Source organism: Anopheles moucheti, chromosome X (genome assembly GCF_943734755.1).
Source record: "Anopheles moucheti chromosome X, idAnoMoucSN_F20_07, whole genome shotgun sequence".
Taxonomy (NCBI): domain Eukaryota; kingdom Metazoa; phylum Arthropoda; class Insecta; order Diptera; family Culicidae; genus Anopheles; species Anopheles moucheti.
Genome location: NC_069142.1, coordinates 4,520,065 through 4,538,826, shown reverse-complemented (window position 1 = coordinate 4,538,826; position 18,762 = coordinate 4,520,065). Strand labels below are relative to the sequence as shown.

At 48.8% G+C, this 18,762-nt stretch overlaps 6 protein-coding genes across 6 annotated transcripts; 5 read left to right on the top strand and 1 right to left on the bottom strand.

The window, feature by feature from the left end:
- Positions 1-5,899: 5,899 nt before the first annotated feature.
- LOC128306506 (uncharacterized) lies at positions 5,900-7,525 on the top strand. The gene is made up of 5 exons (XM_053044038.1): positions 5,900-6,316; positions 6,413-6,841; positions 7,013-7,153; positions 7,217-7,401; positions 7,474-7,525. Exons 1-5 carry the CDS (start codon positions 5,900-5,902, stop codon positions 7,523-7,525), a joined length of 1,224 nt encoding a protein of 407 aa, XP_052899998.1.
- Positions 7,526-7,964: 439 nt separating this feature from the next.
- Positions 7,965-9,443, top strand: LOC128307250 (transmembrane protein 135-like). The gene is made up of 5 exons (XM_053045012.1): positions 7,965-8,120; positions 8,197-8,327; positions 8,393-8,744; positions 8,810-9,118; positions 9,186-9,443. Exons 1-5 carry the CDS (start codon positions 7,965-7,967, stop codon positions 9,441-9,443), a joined length of 1,206 nt encoding a protein of 401 aa, XP_052900972.1.
- A 205-nt stretch (positions 9,444-9,648) lies between these two features.
- Positions 9,649-11,080, top strand: LOC128307335 (transmembrane protein 135-like). The gene is made up of 4 exons (XM_053045116.1): positions 9,649-9,804; positions 9,881-10,011; positions 10,081-10,204; positions 10,265-11,080. The coding sequence occupies exons 1-4, from the start codon at positions 9,649-9,651 to the stop codon at positions 11,078-11,080; spliced, it is 1,227 nt and encodes a 408-aa protein (XP_052901076.1).
- Positions 11,081-11,382: 302 nt separating this feature from the next.
- On the top strand, positions 11,383-12,552 carry LOC128307185 (mitochondrial transcription rescue factor 1). Its single transcript, XM_053044922.1, has one exon. The coding sequence runs from the start codon at positions 11,413-11,415 to the stop codon at positions 12,067-12,069; it is 657 nt and encodes a 218-aa protein (XP_052900882.1). The 5' UTR covers positions 11,383-11,412; the 3' UTR covers positions 12,070-12,552.
- A 3,685-nt stretch (positions 12,553-16,237) lies between these two features.
- On the top strand, positions 16,238-17,141 carry LOC128306502 (uncharacterized). Its single transcript, XM_053044033.1, has 3 exons — positions 16,238-16,258; positions 16,625-16,688; positions 16,831-17,141. Exons 1-3 carry the CDS (start codon positions 16,238-16,240, stop codon positions 17,127-17,129), a joined length of 384 nt encoding a protein of 127 aa, XP_052899993.1. The 3' UTR covers positions 17,130-17,141.
- Positions 17,142-17,428: 287 nt separating this feature from the next.
- LOC128307186 (uncharacterized) lies at positions 17,429-17,755 on the bottom strand. The gene has a single exon (XM_053044923.1). The coding sequence runs from the start codon at positions 17,753-17,755 to the stop codon at positions 17,429-17,431; it is 327 nt and encodes a 108-aa protein (XP_052900883.1).
- Between the last annotated feature and the right edge of the window lie 1,007 nt (positions 17,756-18,762).

The following is an 18,762-nucleotide window of genomic DNA, read 5'->3' as shown; positions in this document are numbered from 1 at the left end:
GACGGTTCTTTGCAACGGGACGGATGTACGATTATGGATAGTTTTTCAAACCATCTTTTATGGGTTCCACCCACCTGCCAGCAGCGACCAGTACCATCTGATCCACTCTAAACAGCGGTAAAAGACTAAAGAATTGCTTAGACCAAAATTGGATCACATCACCAACAAATATGTGGATATGCGCGTGTGTGGTCTTCCGTTTTGTCACCCGTAGTCAAGAGTTCGTCCCAACATCAATCTCGCATGCATGGTAGCTAAGGCTACGGATGGTAGAGACTGGTGGTGTCTGGAGCAATAGGGATCATACATGACATGGTTTCTAACTTTTATAGCACCCCCTGCTCCGCGTGATCTCTCTCGACTGGTAGCAAAATCTGGCACCACTGGTCAATAAAACACACTTTCTGGTTGTGGAAGATGTGTCCCCACTCAACCGTCAATCGTGTTATCGTGTTTTGCGGTTGTTTTTTGTTTTGGTTGCTTCGCTGGACGTTGATGCATTTAGTGCATCGCTTCGGTTTTATAGCTCCAGCGTGCTATTAAGCACCGGGTATTTGTGCAGTTTTCTTATGAAGCGTTCCTCCCTGTTGCCCACTGGGTCGTGAAAGTGCAGCGTCCGCGTGTGTACCAGCACGGGCACGAAAATAAAAAAAAAACCACGCCGACAAATAATAAAAATCTTCCGTCAGTAACGATACGGGGCCGCTTGTAAAATCAAACGCCAGCAATTCTTGGACAAGATTTATAATCCTTCCCAAAGTTTGTTTTTTTTCTGTCGCTATTCTTGTTTAACAGCTGCCCTCACGCAACGGGACGTTCCCATGAGCGTTATCGTTGATGGTTATTTTGACAGTTTTGGCTGGAGCAAACGATCGCTTTGCTCATTGAATCAGACGTACCCGATCCGACTACGAATCGGCAATAAAAATAAACCAAGCATCAGATATATATACCCACCGCCGGTGCTAATGGGAGTCTGTGCGGCAAAAAGGAAGGCGAAACGGTCCTATTAGCAGGCGGAAATTTGTAATTCATAAACCTAACAGAGATCTTACCCTCTGCGGAAGACGCATGAATGGGCCCGCATCAGAACCGAGGTCGCAACAATAGGCACCCCTTTTTTTTGGGCACAAAACAGTAGAAACGAAAAGATGAAACAAGAAACGGGTGCTCAGTAAAGGACTCTTTGGTTTTGGAACTTAACAGCAACAGCAACGCATCCAGCAAGTCGAGTCTTGAAGATGGGCTATGAGGAACCATTCCAGCTCGCACCATGACACAGCGCTGCAGGTTCGGTGAGAGTTAAACTGTCATGGTGGATATGTCACACCGTACCGTCACGATTTGATCCTTGGAAGCGAAGTTCAGTGACTTGTGCCTTTTTTTGTTTGTGTTTTGATTTCGACGTCTTGTCGTTTTGGACAGCCCTAACCCGGGATATTTGCCGACTGTTCGGGTCGGGTGCTCGTGAATCATCGTCATGGTTACAGGTCCGGTGATGCATTAAACAAAGATCCAATCGAAGATGTATCCCAAAAGATTAGATTTCTCCCTTTATTGTGTTCTGGATCGTAGAATCAGTTATTTTTTTAATTGTTCTGGCTTTGGTTTTGGGGAGTTAATGTGTCAAACGAAGAATCTCGGGCGATGGTTTACAACCATTTATGATCGGATTTGTGAATAGCCACGCTTCTTCTGGATAACAACCAGACATCTACGGAACGCGAATGTTTAACGCCACTTTGACGCACGGTTTTTTTTTTGACAGCTCCGTTCTCGTTGGACAGATTGATAAATCGATTGGCGGGAAAATCAATACACAACCGGCGTGGTAAAATCAACACGGAAAGGATAATTGCCGAGTTGGTTCGGGTTCCTGCCAATGGCCCACATCCAGCCGTACCGAGTTTGGACGTTAATGTTTACCTACACAGTTTTGTTTCGTCCACACTTTAGGAGCTATTGATTATAGCGCACTGCTCCAGTAGCGTGATTGTGCTTAAGGGCACATTAAATTATTACGTAACGCTGATAGTGGAGGGGGTTAGTACCAGCGTTACGATTTGTTACATAGAGGGTAGGATTTAACTTGAAACGTACAATAAGACGAAACTTAGATTCCCACTTCGAAAAATTTAATTTTTTAAAGGGATGTTCATGTTTTCTATCTACTTATCATTGATTTGCTGAATAAATGAAGTGCAGAGAAGGAAGTCGACTCTGCGACTTTGAAGTATAAACGAAATAGCATCAGAATTCGACTTACGCGGATTTTTCCCCGGATTATAGCGGTCTGCTATAAAAACTTCAGTTACAACAGGGTGGGAAAGGGTCTAAAATTGACAACTTTTGGCGTTACGTAATAATTGGTTGCTCCCCTAGAGATGCGAGATTGAGCGTGTGTGTCGATACGATTTGCCGAAGGCGTACCGGCAAAAGGCACTTAACGGTAATGGTAATCGAATTAGTTTGAGGTTTGCCATAAGCCCCAAAAACCGTCATCCGGGCGCGCCTGAATGCAGGCAAACCGCGCGGTAAAACACGCGTCCGACCATCGAGCGCCCAACGGCACTGGAGACTGGCCGGAACCGGACGCCCGCGTCCGCCCGGTCCTAATGTCTTAAAATATAGCCATAATTTGTCAAGTGCAAATTACTCTTATCATCAAATTAATGTTTACATAATGAATAATATGCTCCACATATATCAGGATCTTCTTCGGGGGTTTTGCTGTGCGCCCGTACTGCAACGGCCGCTTCACACCTCACGAAGACGCAAAGTAATTAACTACTCTCGGCGCACCGGATGCAACTTAGGGCCGGTTCGTTTCCGGTAAGCGTTCGGGGAAGTGGGGAAGATCGCATCCGTGGTTGGCTTCCCACTTGATTCCGCTACATTTCACGGTACGGTCACGCACACGCACGCAGAAAACAACCGGGCCCGGGCCCATGTTTATTGAGCACATTATCTGAAGTTTATCGCAGGCAAATCCGGATGATGATCCCGAGCCGCATCATTATCGCTGCTCGTTCGCGGCCATGACACATTACCGAGGTGGTAGGTGTGGAAGGCTATACGTAGCCCACAAAAACAGGAAGCAAACGCAATGAAGACAGATGCGTGCGGGACAAGATGGGCTCAAATTCGATTGACGATTTCGATTAATAGCCCCGCAGTACCGCTCCGACGTCTTTGCACGTAACATGCTGCTGCCGTTGAAACCGGTTGTTGAACTAATTGAACCGTGGGTGGAGGTTGAGCAAAGTAGCAATTTGAAATGAATACACCACGAAAGTCATGCACCTAGGGGGAACATGTAGACGCGACACAGAATCATTAGAACATCGTTTGTTGAAGTTCAAGTGAAATTTGTTTGAAACATGATTACATATACACCACCGTCGTCAAGAACGTCCTCTGCCACTGCACTGTCCAACTGCTGAATGAATGGTTTTACGAATTACGCAAAAGAGACTCACTTTTTGCCAGAACTGCTCCGAACTCCGAAACCCGATAAAGGTTGTCTTTGATTAGCGAAGCATCAATTTTTGGTACGGACGTACCGTTCGGTCTGTCCTATTTGGGCCGGTGGCTAATGCATGCCTAGCCCACCGGCTAAATTGCCAACGATAATTGGATGTGGCGTCCGGACAGCCTTTCACCACCTTTGCTGCAGAGGTCTACGTGCCGCCGACGACCTCCTCAAGCACCGGGAAGGCTTCCACCCTGGCGGGGGGGATCTTCTTGCTGAAAGCAGATATGGGTGTACACTATTCCGTACGTCCAAGCACACCTGCCTGCGGTCGTTATCAATAGACGTCTCCCGGGAAGGAACTCAACGCGGAGAGCCTTCCGGCTGTACACCACTTCCTAGACCGATTTGTCGGGCAAGCATCGCCACATCCATTTAGCAGATATGAATCATAAATCAAAAAGCCACTTTCGTCGACGCCCTCCTCCGACCACGAACGGTACGACGACAGCTAATTTAAATTAGTGTCCTCGTAACGGCACACTGTTTCGATTTCAAACGGCTTAATTTGAATGGTTCTACGTTTCGCGTTCCACGTTCCACGTTGCGTTCCGCATCGGTAAGGTTTTGCGTGGAAGGTACGGCTAACCTGCCGTTATTGGTTATACCTTTTCATTTCTCCTTTAAAATCTAGATCGATGACTTCTCCAAAAACGGAGCCACTCGGAGGTGGCACGGGCAATGTGAGGACAGCACCCCTTTGGTGAACATTTATCATCCCAAGCCAGGCGTTGAGTTATCGTGACTTTGGCAGATGGGAAGATTTACATGCGCTCTAACGCGAACGGGCACTGGACACAGTAGCACCACCCGTAATCCAGCCATCCTGCCGACATGATTGAGTGTTCATTACATATTGGCCGTTACCCGAAAGACTTCGGGGCTTCTGCATCCTCTGTCGATATACCGTAAAGTGACACTTTATCTGAACAACATTCGGCTATGCGTGGCGAACAGTTCGTGCTCGTGTGTACTACCAACATGACCTGGAATGGGTTTTTTTTATGTTTGGGGTTGTCTTGGTCGTTTCGTTTTTGTTTTTTAAGGCTTACCTCAATTCACCAGAAAAAAAACTTTACGAGCGCACCGCTCTACTGCAGCAAACAAACAAAAACTGACTGGTCTAACTGCTTGTAGGCAATGGTAAATATTATATCGTCCGCGTGGATGACGCACTGCAACGTCAGCAGTGTACAGAAGGCGAAGGTTATAAAGTATTGTTGAAGCCCAACATTTTTTATTCTTCCTATTGCTTGTCGCAGAACCTCTGTTTTTGCTATTTCACGCGAGTTCTCGTTTTGGATGTGACGGTACAGTAAGCTGATCGATTGGTAGAAGCATCTACGTTTGTGTTCAAACTGAAGGAGTTGTTCTTGAGCGTCACGTTTTTTTTGTTGATGTACTGGACGCTAGTAGTAAAGCTCTCACAAGGTCACATGTCATTAAACGCGCCATCCACAAACTTTGCTATAAAACGCTAATGTTGCCCAAACAAGACCTCTAGTGTTATGCAATGCAAAGGGTAATTTAAAAATTAACTGTCAAAGCTAAGTAGATAAGAGCAATAAACAAGTTAGTCGCATTTGTCATGCGAATAAAAAAGAAAACATTTCCCGGGCTTTGTCACTATTATCTTGACCGAAGTCATCTTACCCCCTATTTGTAAAGCTTTGAAACAGCCGTACTCTGTCTGGGGAAGTAACGCTGGTCTTATCCTCCACTGCGATCGTAACAAATCGCAAAATTTGAGACAATTTGCGCTGGCTGCGACGCATGTGTGCGCGAGTGTTCCGTATGACCTCGCTCGGTACAACGAGGGAAGAGAATTTGTACAAAATGGAGGGCACTGTACATGGGTGCGCAGGGTAACGCGGGGTACCGATTTTCTACCATTACCATGCATTTATACGTAAGTGTTTAGCTGCTCGAGTGTGCCTCCATTTTTTGTTTCTACTTTGGCTCCTTTACCTCCCCTTCTCGCCATTTTCTACCAATTTCATCGCAAACAATATGGCCACGGTGGAAAGAGTAAGGGAGAGATAGAGCGTACGGCGCACACAGAACGGTACACTAATCCAAAAGCTCACCGATGACAATCCGCCGTGCGCACACGCAATAGTTCGGCAGCTAATTAATGCTAAGGTGTAGGTTGGGTGAAGCCGAATTGGTGCGCCGAGACATTGCTTATTGCTGGGCGAAGTTGTTGACGGTGTTGCTGTGGGGTGGGAGAGTACACGTTTGCACGTGTGTTGTCCAGTCCGGTCGTCGAGGGCCGGTGAAGATGGGGCTAGCAGATCGTCGGCCGTTGCGAGTCGACCAGTGCGCAAAGCGACATCACACCGACCGTTTGCGGACGAAACCTCCAGAATGTCTGCGCTGAGCAAGTACTTCGAGCAGGTGATTGCGGGCGTTAGCTGTCGGGAGATTCTCCATCCCGGTGTCGACTGTGGACGGTTCGCATGGAGCAACCTGTTCGGTACCGCACACTCCAACGTACACTTCTTCCTGCCGATCTCGTTGCTGCGGCTGCTGCTACTCATCTACAACCGACGCGCAGTATCGCTTGCCATCCTGCAGCAAACCTCCCGTGAGTTCGGTGCGATGATGCTGAACGCGCTCTGCGTGGCCAACTGCTGGACCGGCATGTTTTGTCTGATCATGCGTACTACCGGTCGCATACACGACAACTTCTCCGTTTCGCTGGCGCCCCTGCTCGGGTCGTGCGCCATGTTTCTTATGCCGGCGTACGTACAGACGACCCACGCCAAGGCCATCTTTGTCGCGGTAAGTGCTACATTATCCCCGAGGCTGTTGTTTTTGGAATTCCTCAACTCCGGACGTCTAATTTGATGCCACATTCCCACAAAACTCCGCAAACAGAACCTCGAGTGCTGGATAAAATCGCGCGAGGGCAAACTTGTCGAGTGGATGCGCGAGTCCCGAGTCATCGGTACCGTCTGCTTCATGCTGCTCAGTGCGGGAATTGCACGGTACGCACGCAAAACTCGACATCGGACGGAGTTTTGGTTCATACAGCCACTCAAGCGAATGTACCATCAGCAGACGCAGGAGAAGCGCAATGGGACGGCGTGTGAGCGTGTTTGCTACCATCAGGAAGGTACCTGCACACGGTACGTACTGAGCGGTATGCGAACGTACTTTACCTTTGGTGCGATACTGGAGCTAGCCCGACGATTGATTGTCACCGTCGGGCAGCTACATCAGACACCCTCCGAAAGGCTGCGCTCTCTACTGAACCTACGCTACAGGCTGATACTCTTCCTCACGCTCTACAACGGAACTTTTCGGGTGAGTGCAGTAAAGAGTCACCCCATCTAGACGTACTGTACTGAGGCCTTGCTCCACATTCTCTAATCAGGTTCAAGTGCAACTGCCCATAACCTAAACCCGATCAGATTGCGCAAGACGCATCGGTGCATAAACTTAGCATTCTGATTTGACTTTCGATTTGTTTTGCAGCTGGTGACGTGTCTGCTTGCGAGGCGACGTCAGCAGGTGAAGGAGTACGATAACACGCTTGCCGGTTTCGCAAGTGGCTGCTGGTACTACGTATGTCCGAGCTACAACATCTTCAACCTTGCCGTATGCGCCTTAACGCAGGTAGGCTTTCTACAACAGATCTTCAGTGTGCCCTTGTGAAGCTGTTTATTTTATTCTCCCCAGACACACTGGAACTTCTTGATGGAGAAGTACGCAAAGATGGCGCTGGTACAGCGCGTTGATCGAGTCTCCTTCTCATCGCTCGTGTGGATCGTTTCGATGTGCTATGTTACCTACTCGCGCGCCTACTACCCGTGGGCGATGTCCAAGTTTGCCCTCAAATTTATCGACATCTGCTCCAACTATGCGTGAGTGTCACTATACATATTGCAACTCACTTCCAATGTCTAGCTAGCGTGACTCTCCATTGTCCTTCCCAGCTCTCGCACCGCGTCCGAGAATTTCGCTGCCTGCTACTTGGCCTCACATTGAGAAGCCTTCAGACGCATGGGATGCTGCCATTATTGTTCTTATTTACACTACTTAACGCGGTACTCTTATTAAGTTTTAATGTTACTGCAATGGTTTAAAGCTTGATGTGTATGTGAAGATAGTCTTGTTTGTCTGAGCATTGTTCTAATGAGGGACTTTTTTATTTGATTTTGCTAACCAAAGAATTTCTTTCATAAGCTGTTTTTTTTTTAAATGTAATATGAGGCCTACTAGCGGCATCTGTGTGTCAAGTTGTGAATCAAAGCCATTTCTCTCGGGTTTCCGACCGCATGAGTTCCACCTAGAACGACTCCATGTCAGTGACCTTTCGTGCATAATTTCTAACCGGCGTATCATTTACGAAGCGACACCGACAGCCATTTCTACGTGCCAAGCCGATGGTATACGACGCGTGTGCAGTGAGCGCAAGTAACATAGAATGTCCGAGCTAAGCAAGTGCTTCTATCAAGTGACGGCAGGCCGTTCCTGTCGTGATCTGTGCCATCCGGAGTACGCAACCTGCTGGCAATCGTTCCTGGGTGTTACTAAAACATTGCTGCCTGGTAGCTACAAGCTCTATCTGGGACTGCTGGTGGTAAGCAAACTCAACCAACCGTCTGCAAGCAATCAACCATCAAGAAACCTCAAGCATTCTTTCCACATCGAATCAGATCCCGCCGCTGGTGAAAGGAGGTGGCTACACCGCAGAATACTGGAGAAATCACATCCTGGGCTACGCGTCGATTTCGTTCAAAACGTACATCGAAGCAATCAGTGGACTGACGCTACAGTGTCTACTCTAGTAGGGATTTTTTGCTTCTGCTTCTATCAGCAACGACATTAAACAATTCTTCTGCTCGCATACAGTAAACTATTCGGCAAGCTGCACTACTACTGTCTGATGGGTGTGCCAGGTTTCCTTAGTGCGGCACTGGTGCCAAAGCTACCGAAGGTGCATCTACGTCTCCAGGGCATTACCTACTTCAACATGATGCTGGAGGTGATGATCAGGAAGAGCAATCTGCGGTGTCTGCAGCACTTGCGCCAATCGAAACTTTGGGCAACCGTTTGCTTTATGCTGTTCAGTGCCAGAATTATGGACGTGTTGCGGGCGGACACTGTCAGCCAATTCTGGATCATGTATCCGGTAACATCCAAGCAGGAGAAAATGGAAAATACCTGCCTGCATGATGCCTCCTGCCGATCGTACGTGCTTGATGTAAGTGATGTACCGGCCCGAGTGCAGCATTTCAATCAATCTTATCGGAGCATTCCATTCTGCAGGGCATCTGGAAGTACGCACTGGTTGGGTTTACTATTGAAGCTGCCCGTGCGGTACTATCCAAGGGTTTGCTGATGTACAGGGAGCCGTCACGAGTTCCTCAAATAGTGCGACAGGCTATCGGTTTAGCACTGCCCTGCTTTCTAGCGGCTTACGTTGGTAGCTTCCGGGGTATCAGTTGCTGGTTAGCGCATTACACCGGTCAGGAACGTCCCGGACATGCCCGAATAGCCGGACTGCTTAGCGGGATCAGCTATTTGATCTACCCGAGGTATCAGATATTCACGCTTGGTTTCACGAAATTTCTGGAGGTAAGAAGTTACTCCACATTCCCAAGATCTCTCGACATCTCCTGATATTGGTCTGACATCTTCACAGATGTCCTGGGAGCATCATCTCAACACAGCCAAAGAGAAGCCCGGCTGGTTGCTGTTACTGCAGCGCGTACCCTTCCTGCGGATTGTACATATGGTATCGATCGGCTATATGTACCACGCGCTTGTCTTCCATTCCCATCTCTCACCACCGTTCAACTCGAAGTGCGTGAACTACTGTTCCGACTTCCGTGTGGAGCGCCTCAAGCGCCGGCTCGTCTCGTGGATGCTCGAACATTCCTGGAGCACCGCCCGCCAGTGAGCCAAACAGTCCAAAAGCACCTCATCAACACTCAGCACGATTAATATTTTGGGACTTCAACTTCATACTGCTTCTTCTTGGTATTGTGACACACGGTGCCAAATAAATAGGTTGGCGCCTCTGTATTGGTGGGGTTTTTTTTTCTAGTGCCCGCGTTTCAACGCCAAGACACCCGAAAAAACTGTACACCGCCTCAGTGAGCGGTATGGTGTCGTCAAGTAAGCTGTTCGATCGTGTTGCGGCCGGCCGGACCTGCCGCGACCTTTGGCATCCACGGTTCGCCAGCTGCCTGCGGTACAATGTACACTTCTGGCGCACTATAATGCCGGGTAGCTTCAAGCTATACATTCCGCTGCTGGTGGTACGCGATTCTCTATCGTTTGCCCGGTCCCAGGTGCTACTTGTTATTGTTCTGACTGTTCTTCTCTTGTCGTCAGCTACCGCCGCTGGTGAAACTGAACGATGTTACGGTGCGGTATTTGGTCGAGCACACGCTGCAGTATGTGTACATTTCTATCTGCACCTACGTACAGGCGGCCCTGTCACTATCAGCGCAATGCGTACTACAGTGAGTGATAACTGAGAGCAACGCCAACTAGCGGAAAAAGTTCTAAAAATCTCCGTAACTACTCGACAGCAATTTATTTGGGCGCCTCAACTACTGGTGTGTGATGTTCTGGCCCTGCTTACTTGGTGTTGCAATTGGACCACCCTTACCCAAGCAACTACTGCGTCTACAAGCGATCACCTTCTTCAACATGGTAGTCGATTAGTCATATCCAAGCGAGCTCCAACAAACTAACGACAAACACTCATTCCAGAGCCTCGAGGCAGCTGTCCGTAAAAGTACCTCTCCTGCCATCCAGTACGCTCGGCGGTCAACGACTCTTGCCACTCTTACCTTTATGGCGTTCAGCTCCATTATTCTCACCTGCCTGCGAAGTGGAATCGTCAAACAGTTTTGGATCGTAAATCCCGTGCTCCAGGACGCTCCACTTGCCAGTAAACCGACCGGCTGCGTTTGCAGTCATGCCGGTAGATGCTGGCAGTATCTGACCGATGGCATGCTTAAGTACGGCATGGTAGGCATCATCCTCGAAGCAGGACGTGCCGTACTACGCAAATCTAACCTGCTCGCACAAAACCCGCTAGCCATATTCGGGCAGGAATTTCTCACGGCCTGCAATCTAAAGCTGGGCATGTTTCTAGCGTGCTATGTCGGTATCTTCCGTGCGGTTTGTTGTCTGTTGGGCCGTTGGAACTCCCGGGAAGAGGTGGCACATGCGGCAGTAGCTGGGTTTTTAGCTGGCGTTCCTTACTGTCTCTACCCCACCTATCAAATCTATACGCTTGGGCTGACGAAAGCCATCGAGATGGGCTGGGAGTACTGTGGCAATAGGACGCTGAATGTCACCAATCCGCAGGCAAGCATTGCCGCGACTTTGCTACGACAATTACACCGTCTGCCAATGTTGAGGCTCGTGCAGATGTTTTCGTTCGGTTATTTGGGACACGTTTACGCGTTCCATCCACAGGTGTCACCTGTTTTCCACCAGAAAGCGATGGACGTTTGCTCCACCAATCTAACGTTGGGTATGAAACGTCGCCTTGCTACGTGGTTATCGGAGGTAATGTAACGATTGACGTTTTCCTGTACTGTTATTACTTCCTTAGCATGTGGTGAAGGAACCTATTGCCTATTCTATTCAATAAGAAGTACGTAAAACTTCAAATTTGCCTGTTAATATTTCAAAATTCAAATCAACCCCCGTGTAACGCTTCGTAACGGGGGTTGCAAAGCCCTTGAAACAGGAAGCTCTCAATATGCAGCTTTCAAGGGGTTGCTTTTTGTGCTGACAGTGCCCTCTAGCGGGTAATATTCGAACCTTCACGCCACCGATCTGACAGCGGTTGTCAGCTCGAAATCAAAACAAAACAAGCCGTAAACATACAGCGTTCCGTGAGCAGAATGTCGTTCATTTTACGCCAAATACCATTTACATTTAAATGCAACACGTTTGCAAACGTTCGTGGCGGTTTGTGTGCGCTTCGTTCCAGCGCGGTCCCGCGGATTCCACACCACAATCAACTGTACAGCGGGCGCCCACCGTCAACATTGCTGGCGCCTCAACTATCAGCATTACACAACCAGCAGCAGCCGGTGCGCGGTAAATCGAAGAAATCTGGCAAACAGTCGGCCCGCACTGTGGAGGAGGACGAGGACGAGGGGCAGGAGGACGGTGTAGACGAGTACGAGGAGCTGCTGCGGGACAAACACACCCATACGGTTCGTGTCACGGTGAACTCGTTGCGGGCGGATCTGCTGCTAAAAGCCGGACTCGGCATTGCACGAAACAAGGTGGAAACACTGTTCTACGACAGCAAGATACGGGTGAACGGGAAGCGGTTGATGAAGAAGAGCGCCCAGCTGGAGGTGGAGGACGAGATCGATGTGGTGCGCGGACCGAGTCCATCCAATCCGGACCATTTGATCGTGTCGCGGGTTGAGATCCTATCGGTAACGCCCCGTACGGAGAATCTGTCCGTAACGCTGCGGCGACACAAATCGCTTATAATCGAGAACTACCAGGACCACGGTTCGCACGGTGACGGTCAGGACAAATAGGTTAGATTTAGGGAATTGGAGACAGATGGATCGGGGAGATTAGCCATTGTTTGACGGGAAAGTTTTGCTGATATAAAGAGTAAGTGTAATTAAGCAACTAACTAAATACATTAATAACTTGTAAAAAAAAGAGATAAAATACTTCTTGCAGTTGACGTAACATTGAGGGTTCGAACCATTTCAAGTCGGGCACCTAGGTTGATTGGAATATTGATAGTTGCTGTATTAGAGATGGCTTTTCAGTACTTCTGTATTAATTTTGGCACGTTTTACTAAGAGATAAGTCTGCTTTCAAGGAAATTCATCATTAAGACATGCAACTAGTGTAGTTATCACCTTCCATCGTGCTTCGGAGAGCAATATTTTTGTTCAAAATAGATGAAACCCATCCCCAAAATGTTACAGATAGCGGTCAACCACCAACGGAAATAATCTAACTGTCTTTAAACCTTGAATATGCGGTGCGAAATAAGGACTTACATAATTTGTTCTCGAAAACTTTTAAAGGTTTTCATTTGATCTTCAACATTTTTGATAACAAACGCTTTTTTATCACTCTTTTTAGCATTTAACTATGGTCCGGAAAGAGAGACACACTCAAGAAGTGTATTAGACACGCAAAATTGGAAGAACTCCATTTTGATTGTTTTACGCTCGGTCAGGTTTGATCGATTTGATACGACGTCGCTCGACCTTGGGCAGTTTTAAGGGACTTCTGCGACAGGGCAAGGCCGCGTGACGGGTGTACCGCCGCTCTGGAAAAGTTTGATAGATGTGAACTGCGTCGTTGGTGCGCTTCATTATTTATTGAACAGCTTTTGAAGGTATCACTCGACCACAAGCAGACAGGAACGATACCTTCTTTTGTGTGCAGATACACACGCACACGCACCGAAATATATCGATCAATTGCCGGAAACCAATTCCCCACCGGTCGTTATATGTTTCTTATCGTTTCGAAAGGTCTCTATCTTGTTTTCCGTTGCTTTTCCGCGAAATGGCATCTGTTATCTTGACGTGTAAAGCGATCCCTCCTTCTCCTTCGGTTCCTTGGGTTTCTTTTCGTTGCAGCACACAGCTAGACGGGACAGAAGTTAACCCAATCGGCAGGAAAGACGCACTGCTGCAGACCGTAATGGAAGAAGGTAGATGCAGCGCACGGTCTCATCAGGGGCTCCCAGAACCCGGTCGGCAGCGGTACACACTGCCAGTAGTAGGCCGGGATGGCATGTGGGTAAAGGATTGGATCTTCCGGCTCGCAGACCGGTGGCTGGCACAGTGTCCAACTGGGCTCGGTGGTAGTCGTTGCTGGTGGCTGCGTGACGGTTGTCGTAGCTGGCACCTCCGTCGTGGTTGGATCCGTATCACCGCCCGTTGGTCCCGGTGTGTTCTCACCATCGAAGCTACACTCCCGTTGCCACCGGTGCGCCGTAATACACGCCTGATAGCGCACACTAAACAGCAACCCATGCGGACAGTCGTGCAACACCGGCATTATACCACCGGTCGCCTGGGGAATACACTGCCAAAACGTGGACGGTTCCTCAACCGGCCACAAACGGCGCAGATCGGCCGCACTGTCACAGCGCACCTCCGCACACGGTTCCAGCGGTTCCAGGCTCGGCAAATCTGCGCACGGTTCTTCCCAATCGCCCGGCACGGTACACGTCTGGCGTGCGAAATGGAACAACCGGCGACCGGTGCACGGGTGGCGCACCAGCTCCCACGGTGCGCCCGTCGGTTCACAGCGCACGAAAAAGTTCGGATCCTCGAACGGCCATACGGTCGAACGGTCCGCCTCGGTAGCGCAGCTCGGTACGACACAGTCGACCGGATAGTGTCGGCCCGCTACACTGTCCGACCCGCCGACGCTAACACACGCACCACAAACCAGCAGCACAAATGCAAACAGCTTCTCCATTGCTTTCCCTTTCAGTGTCAGCCACTCGAATGGGCCGCAGGATTTAAGCACGCACAGCAAAATACCATCGTTAACCCGCTATCGATGAAGCTATCAGTGGGTTCAATGGTAATCAACCAAAAACAACAACTCCGCGGATGACCATGAAAGAACACCGCGCACGGTAATCTACCTGATGCGTGTGACTGATTAGTTCGTATATATCGTTCAAACTCAACCCGCGCCCTATCTTTATAGGTTTAGGGGCCAGTGTCAGTGATAGCGGCCAGAGAGTCGGCGGCATTCACACGGCCTAGCGCCCTCTTTCTTTCCCGGGACACTTCTTCCCTCTTCTCGACGCATCGCGAGCGGCGTAGTAATGTACAGTGCATCTGTTTTATTTGATCCTAGCGCATCGGCCACATATTTATCTCTCTGGCCTACTATACACATACATGAAAAAAACGCGTGCGCACACGCGCACTCCCATATACAAACTTCTTACTAGCTAAACACGCCACTACTCTTGCTCCTCCATGTTGCTTTTTCATACACCATCACAGTAGCTTCACAGCAATTGCACTAGGACGACAAGGTGCTTAGTAGGAGGCGTCATCATTAAATCATTTCCACTAGTGTTTGGGAATCTTCTGCTTGTTGGCTAAATATACTGGTCGTAACATACACTAGCCGCTGGTTAGTACGTCTTATCACATCCTGCTTCCAGAAATAAGGGTTTCACACACTTCGCATTTGGTTTCAAAAGGAACATTTTACAGTACAAAACGGTTTCGCTTTTAGCTTTCCGGTGCAACAAAACCAAAACCCCCATAAGTACATTCAGCGATCCTCGGATGAGGTTTAGGCTGTTGTGATCGTCTCGCTTATATCAACATATCATCATCACTGTCAGACAGCACGTTCGATGGATTCAGCAGCAGGCTAGACGATTCACTGTTGTCCACCTGCAAGACAAAGCGCAAATCAAATCGTTGTCCAGACATTTCGTTGGTGACCGCAGGCTGTTACTCACGCGCGAATACGTCGTGCTGGGAAAATCGTTTATCACCAAGGTCGAACCACGGCACAGCAGCAACGAGTGCAGCTGATGGCACCGTTCCGGATGTCGACGCACGATGTACAGCGTACCGACACTCAGGGCGGTGACCACGGTCAAGCATATCATGACGATACCTGTAGGTGGTATATAAGATATACAGTGTGATAAACGGGGGAAACGGTGCTATGCAGGTAACTGACAACACTTACCGAACGCACCCAAACCTGCACCTTCGGGTTGAACGTTTGTTCCTATCTGTTCCGTGGTGGCCACGCTGGGCACCTTGGTTGGAAGGGTGGTAGAATGATCTGGAGTTGGACTTGTTGTTGTCGGCACGCTGTCATCTTTTGTAGTCGCATTGCGACCAACCAAACCACACACAGTTGGTGACTGCTTGTTGATGAACTCGAAACAGGTGGTTGGCTGCAGGAAATAAATAAAGTAAGATAACAAGTTGAGAGCCACTGAGAATCATTGAGAGTTCTTAATCTAATGTGAAAGGATGTATAATGCGGACGAGAAGAGAGAGAGAGTTTGAGTAGCAGCAATGATGATGATAGCGGTGCCGGTCTTCACACGGACGGACCGAACCAATCCCCTGTAGCAAGGATTGACATCCGGCGACTATATATCTAGTAAGCCAGAAATGGCAGGCATGAAGTTAGTAGGTCTTTTTGTCAAGAAGAGAGAATGCCTACATAGATCCTTTAGACCAGGAGTCTCCAAACTGCGGCCCGCATGAGCTTCCAGTCTCTTGACTGAAAAGTTTGAAAGAAGAATGAAGAGCCTCACAGAATCTTAATCAATGATGTCATAGACTTAAAAAATAACACAATGGCGAACAGTGGAAGATCAATCACGTCATCTGAAGGTACCTCTTTGCTGTGCCGATACGCGACATGCTGTACTTAGATCACTTGACTTCGCTAAGCAGATCAACTTTACTTGATCGTGAACTCTGCGATAGCTCTTCTAGTAAGTTATGAACACCTCGTTTATGCTTGAGACCCAGTTGCGTAGGTGATCCAGTTAGTCAGACATGACAGGACCTATACCATAACCTATTTGCAAAGTACTCCCTCCGCACGCAGGACTGACTAACCTAGAATAGGTAAAATACGTCACTGAAATACATTCAGAGACCTGAGAGACCTTAGAATCCTCGAGATGGTAGAGCAACAAAACGACAAAGAAGAAATTTTAGAACAATGACTCATAGACTGACTAAGGTATAGAGTGAAGTCTTTCGAAAGTAGATGTTATGTTTGAAATTCTTAAGATCACCTTGTATTTTAAAAGAGGCGCTGTAAATATAGGCTTTCTGAGATGACGTACGTTAACCCATAAAGATCATTCGCGAATTCGCAAAGAGCCAACGGTTCGTCATTGGACAGTTCGTTCCCAACGTAGGAATTTTTGTGGTGGTAAACAATTGCTGTACTTAAGTTAATTGTATCGCCTGTTGTGCTGAGTGCTTTCCCAGGGCACAGCATCGATATCAGGGGGGCGATTGTATCTTTCCAATGCCCATGAGAGATAACAGTGGTAACAGTGGTGTTTCACTGGTGAGGACGTTATGAAGTCACCCGCGAAAGGGTATAAAACTCCCTTTCGCACCGATCTGTCCTACGATATTCCGTTCCAGCTGCAAGATGAAAGGTAAGTACACCTGCTAGCGTGGTCTGTGTCTGAATAGTGAACATCCCGGCGCCCCCCCGCAGTGCTCCCCAAAAGCCGAACCCGGTGTGTGCACAGAGCGCGATCAGTAATACATGTTCTTCACCGTCGCCCAACCAAATAGTGCTACTGCTAGCGTTGATGCTGCTGTGTGTGATGCTGGGTGCCACGGTGGCATCCCGGTGCATACGGGACAACAGCAACGGTGAGCCCGGCTGCAAAACGAAGGAAGAAATCGACCAAGGCTTCTGGCGCCACAACTACGATCCGACGCGCTACTGGGAGTGTACGAAGTTGAACGAGCGCGCGATCTTGCGCTCCTGCCAGGATCAGGCGTTCCATCCGACGCAGCTCGACTGCGTCGACTGGGACGACTGGGAGTGGGAACCGGTATGTGCTCCACTTACCCGACCGGACCAGTAAGGAGGATCCAAAGCACACTGCGCGCACGTAACCAGTGAACCGGTAGTGTTCGGGGTTTGGAAATAAAGCAAGTTCAAACAACAGCAAACTGTGAAACAACGATCAAACATTCTATTCTTCAATCGATTACGCCACCTATCACAAACACACCCCGGGAGGGTTTCTCCTCCGACCTTCCGAACCTAGGCAATGCAACACACCACGGGCTAATTTCTATGTACCCGTACAATTTATTCTACCGCTCTCGCTTCACACTAGTCGAGCTCGTTCAACACATCTCCCTCTCCAAGGCAGCCCTTTCAGCAGGACGACCAGCTCCTTGTGGCCACGCACGCCTGTCGGGAGAACTGGAACAGCGTCCCGGGTGCGCAGAGCTGCAGCTCGATCATCCAGTAACCGGTCGGGGCTGGCCGGCACCGTATGAACTGGGTCGCGTCCGGCGAGGCCCACAGTGTGTTGAGATCCTTCGCCGTGGTGCAGGCCGGTTGCGGACAGTTCACGTTCATCGGCCGCACGGTCCAGCGCGGGTTTGCCGTACCGTCGCCACCGTCCGCCCGTATCGCGCGGCCACCCACCGCTAATCCAACCAAAAGGTACAGCGCCACTAAAGCACACGAGCGGTACATTGCAGTGCGTAGATGCGTTTTACACCCGCCACGATCCCTATCCACCCATCGGGGCGCACCGTGCTGTACGGCACTGTGGTGCTGGTGGGTGCTTTTATAGCTTCGCCGGTCTACGAACCGCGACGGCTGCGACGGACAGGCTCGTCTTGTATCGATGACAGCCACATGTCGTGTTAAATGTCACTCCGAACTCCGTGATCGGATCGTGGGAAACATGAAATATCACATAGACACAACACTGACGGCGTCCCGTCGTCGTGAACACAGCGCTCAACGATTTAATCAATTTGAATATCAATCAAATGTCGAAAAAAGTGCTAATGGTAAGCTAAAATATATTAATTTCTATCAATTCAAATTAATAATTATTAACACACACTAAAAGGTCGATTAGCCTTCGTAGAAAGTCGTTTCCGCATTCTTTCTACACTGCATTGCATACTTTATGGCGCACATTATTGCCCCTAAATGTATGCACTGTTAATAGACTTCATTATTATCGTCCGAATGCAGCGGAAATATTCGTCATGCATCGCGCGTTTATCAAAGATTAACGTTTCGAACGGGTACATAATCTGTGATAGTGATGGGAATTTCCGTTTCGTTCCGAAAAAAAAAAATGAAACACTCCCATCGCTAATCTGCTAATCGCAAATCCAAAAATAGTAGCAAAATATAATTGGGGAGCACTTTTACAACCCCCAGGTCATTATCAGGGGGAAGTTGGGCAGATATCTTATCGGTCGCTGTCACTTCGGGTGTCTCTGATAATTGGTCCGTTGATTGGGTGGCCCCGATAAGCGGTACACTCACGCCAAAGCTCAACTCCGTACCGGAACTTACACATTTAGGTATTGCAACTCTCATTAGACACAAAAAAAGGGTTCCTCATCAGAGGTAAGCATTTAAATTACCGGCAGAGAGGAGAGGTGAGCCGGTTACGGACGTCAATGTAAGACGCGCGTTGTCATCTATCGAAAGCGCAGGCCTCTGACGATGATGGACCT

Excerpts from the sequence above, each read along its gene's own strand:
- LOC128307185 (XM_053044922.1), top strand. The coding sequence starts at position 11,413 with ATGTCGTTCATTTTACGCCAAATACCATTTACATTTAAATGCAACACG.
- LOC128306502 (XM_053044033.1), top strand. The coding sequence starts at position 16,238 with ATGACTCATAGACTGACTAAG. Across the intron at positions 16,259-16,624 it reads TGACTCATAGACTGACTAAG|GGTATAAAACTCCCTTTCGC; the intron begins GTATAGAGTGAA and ends CACCCGCGAAAG. Across the intron at positions 16,689-16,830 it reads TTCCAGCTGCAAGATGAAAG|TGCTACTGCTAGCGTTGATG; the intron begins GTAAGTACACCT and ends CCAACCAAATAG.
- LOC128306506 (XM_053044038.1), top strand. The coding sequence starts at position 5,900 with ATGTCTGCGCTGAGCAAGTACTTCGAGCAGGTGATTGCGGGCGTTAGC. Across the intron at positions 6,317-6,412 it reads CCAAGGCCATCTTTGTCGCG|AACCTCGAGTGCTGGATAAA; the intron begins GTAAGTGCTACA and ends CTCCGCAAACAG. Across the intron at positions 7,402-7,473 it reads GACATCTGCTCCAACTATGC|CTCTCGCACCGCGTCCGAGA; the intron begins GTGAGTGTCACT and ends TGTCCTTCCCAG.
- LOC128307335 (XM_053045116.1), top strand. The coding sequence starts at position 9,649 with ATGGTGTCGTCAAGTAAGCTGTTCGATCGTGTTGCGGCCGGCCGGACC. Across the intron at positions 9,805-9,880 it reads TATACATTCCGCTGCTGGTG|CTACCGCCGCTGGTGAAACT; the intron begins GTACGCGATTCT and ends TCTTGTCGTCAG. Across the intron at positions 10,205-10,264 it reads CGATCACCTTCTTCAACATG|AGCCTCGAGGCAGCTGTCCG; the intron begins GTAGTCGATTAG and ends CACTCATTCCAG.
- LOC128307186 (XM_053044923.1), bottom strand. The coding sequence starts at position 17,755 with ATGTACCGCTCGTGTGCTTTAGTGGCGCTGTACCTTTTGGTTGGATTA.
- LOC128307250 (XM_053045012.1), top strand. The coding sequence starts at position 7,965 with ATGTCCGAGCTAAGCAAGTGCTTCTATCAAGTGACGGCAGGCCGTTCC. Across the intron at positions 8,121-8,196 it reads TCTATCTGGGACTGCTGGTG|ATCCCGCCGCTGGTGAAAGG; the intron begins GTAAGCAAACTC and ends ACATCGAATCAG. Across the intron at positions 9,119-9,185 it reads GTTTCACGAAATTTCTGGAG|ATGTCCTGGGAGCATCATCT; the intron begins GTAAGAAGTTAC and ends ACATCTTCACAG.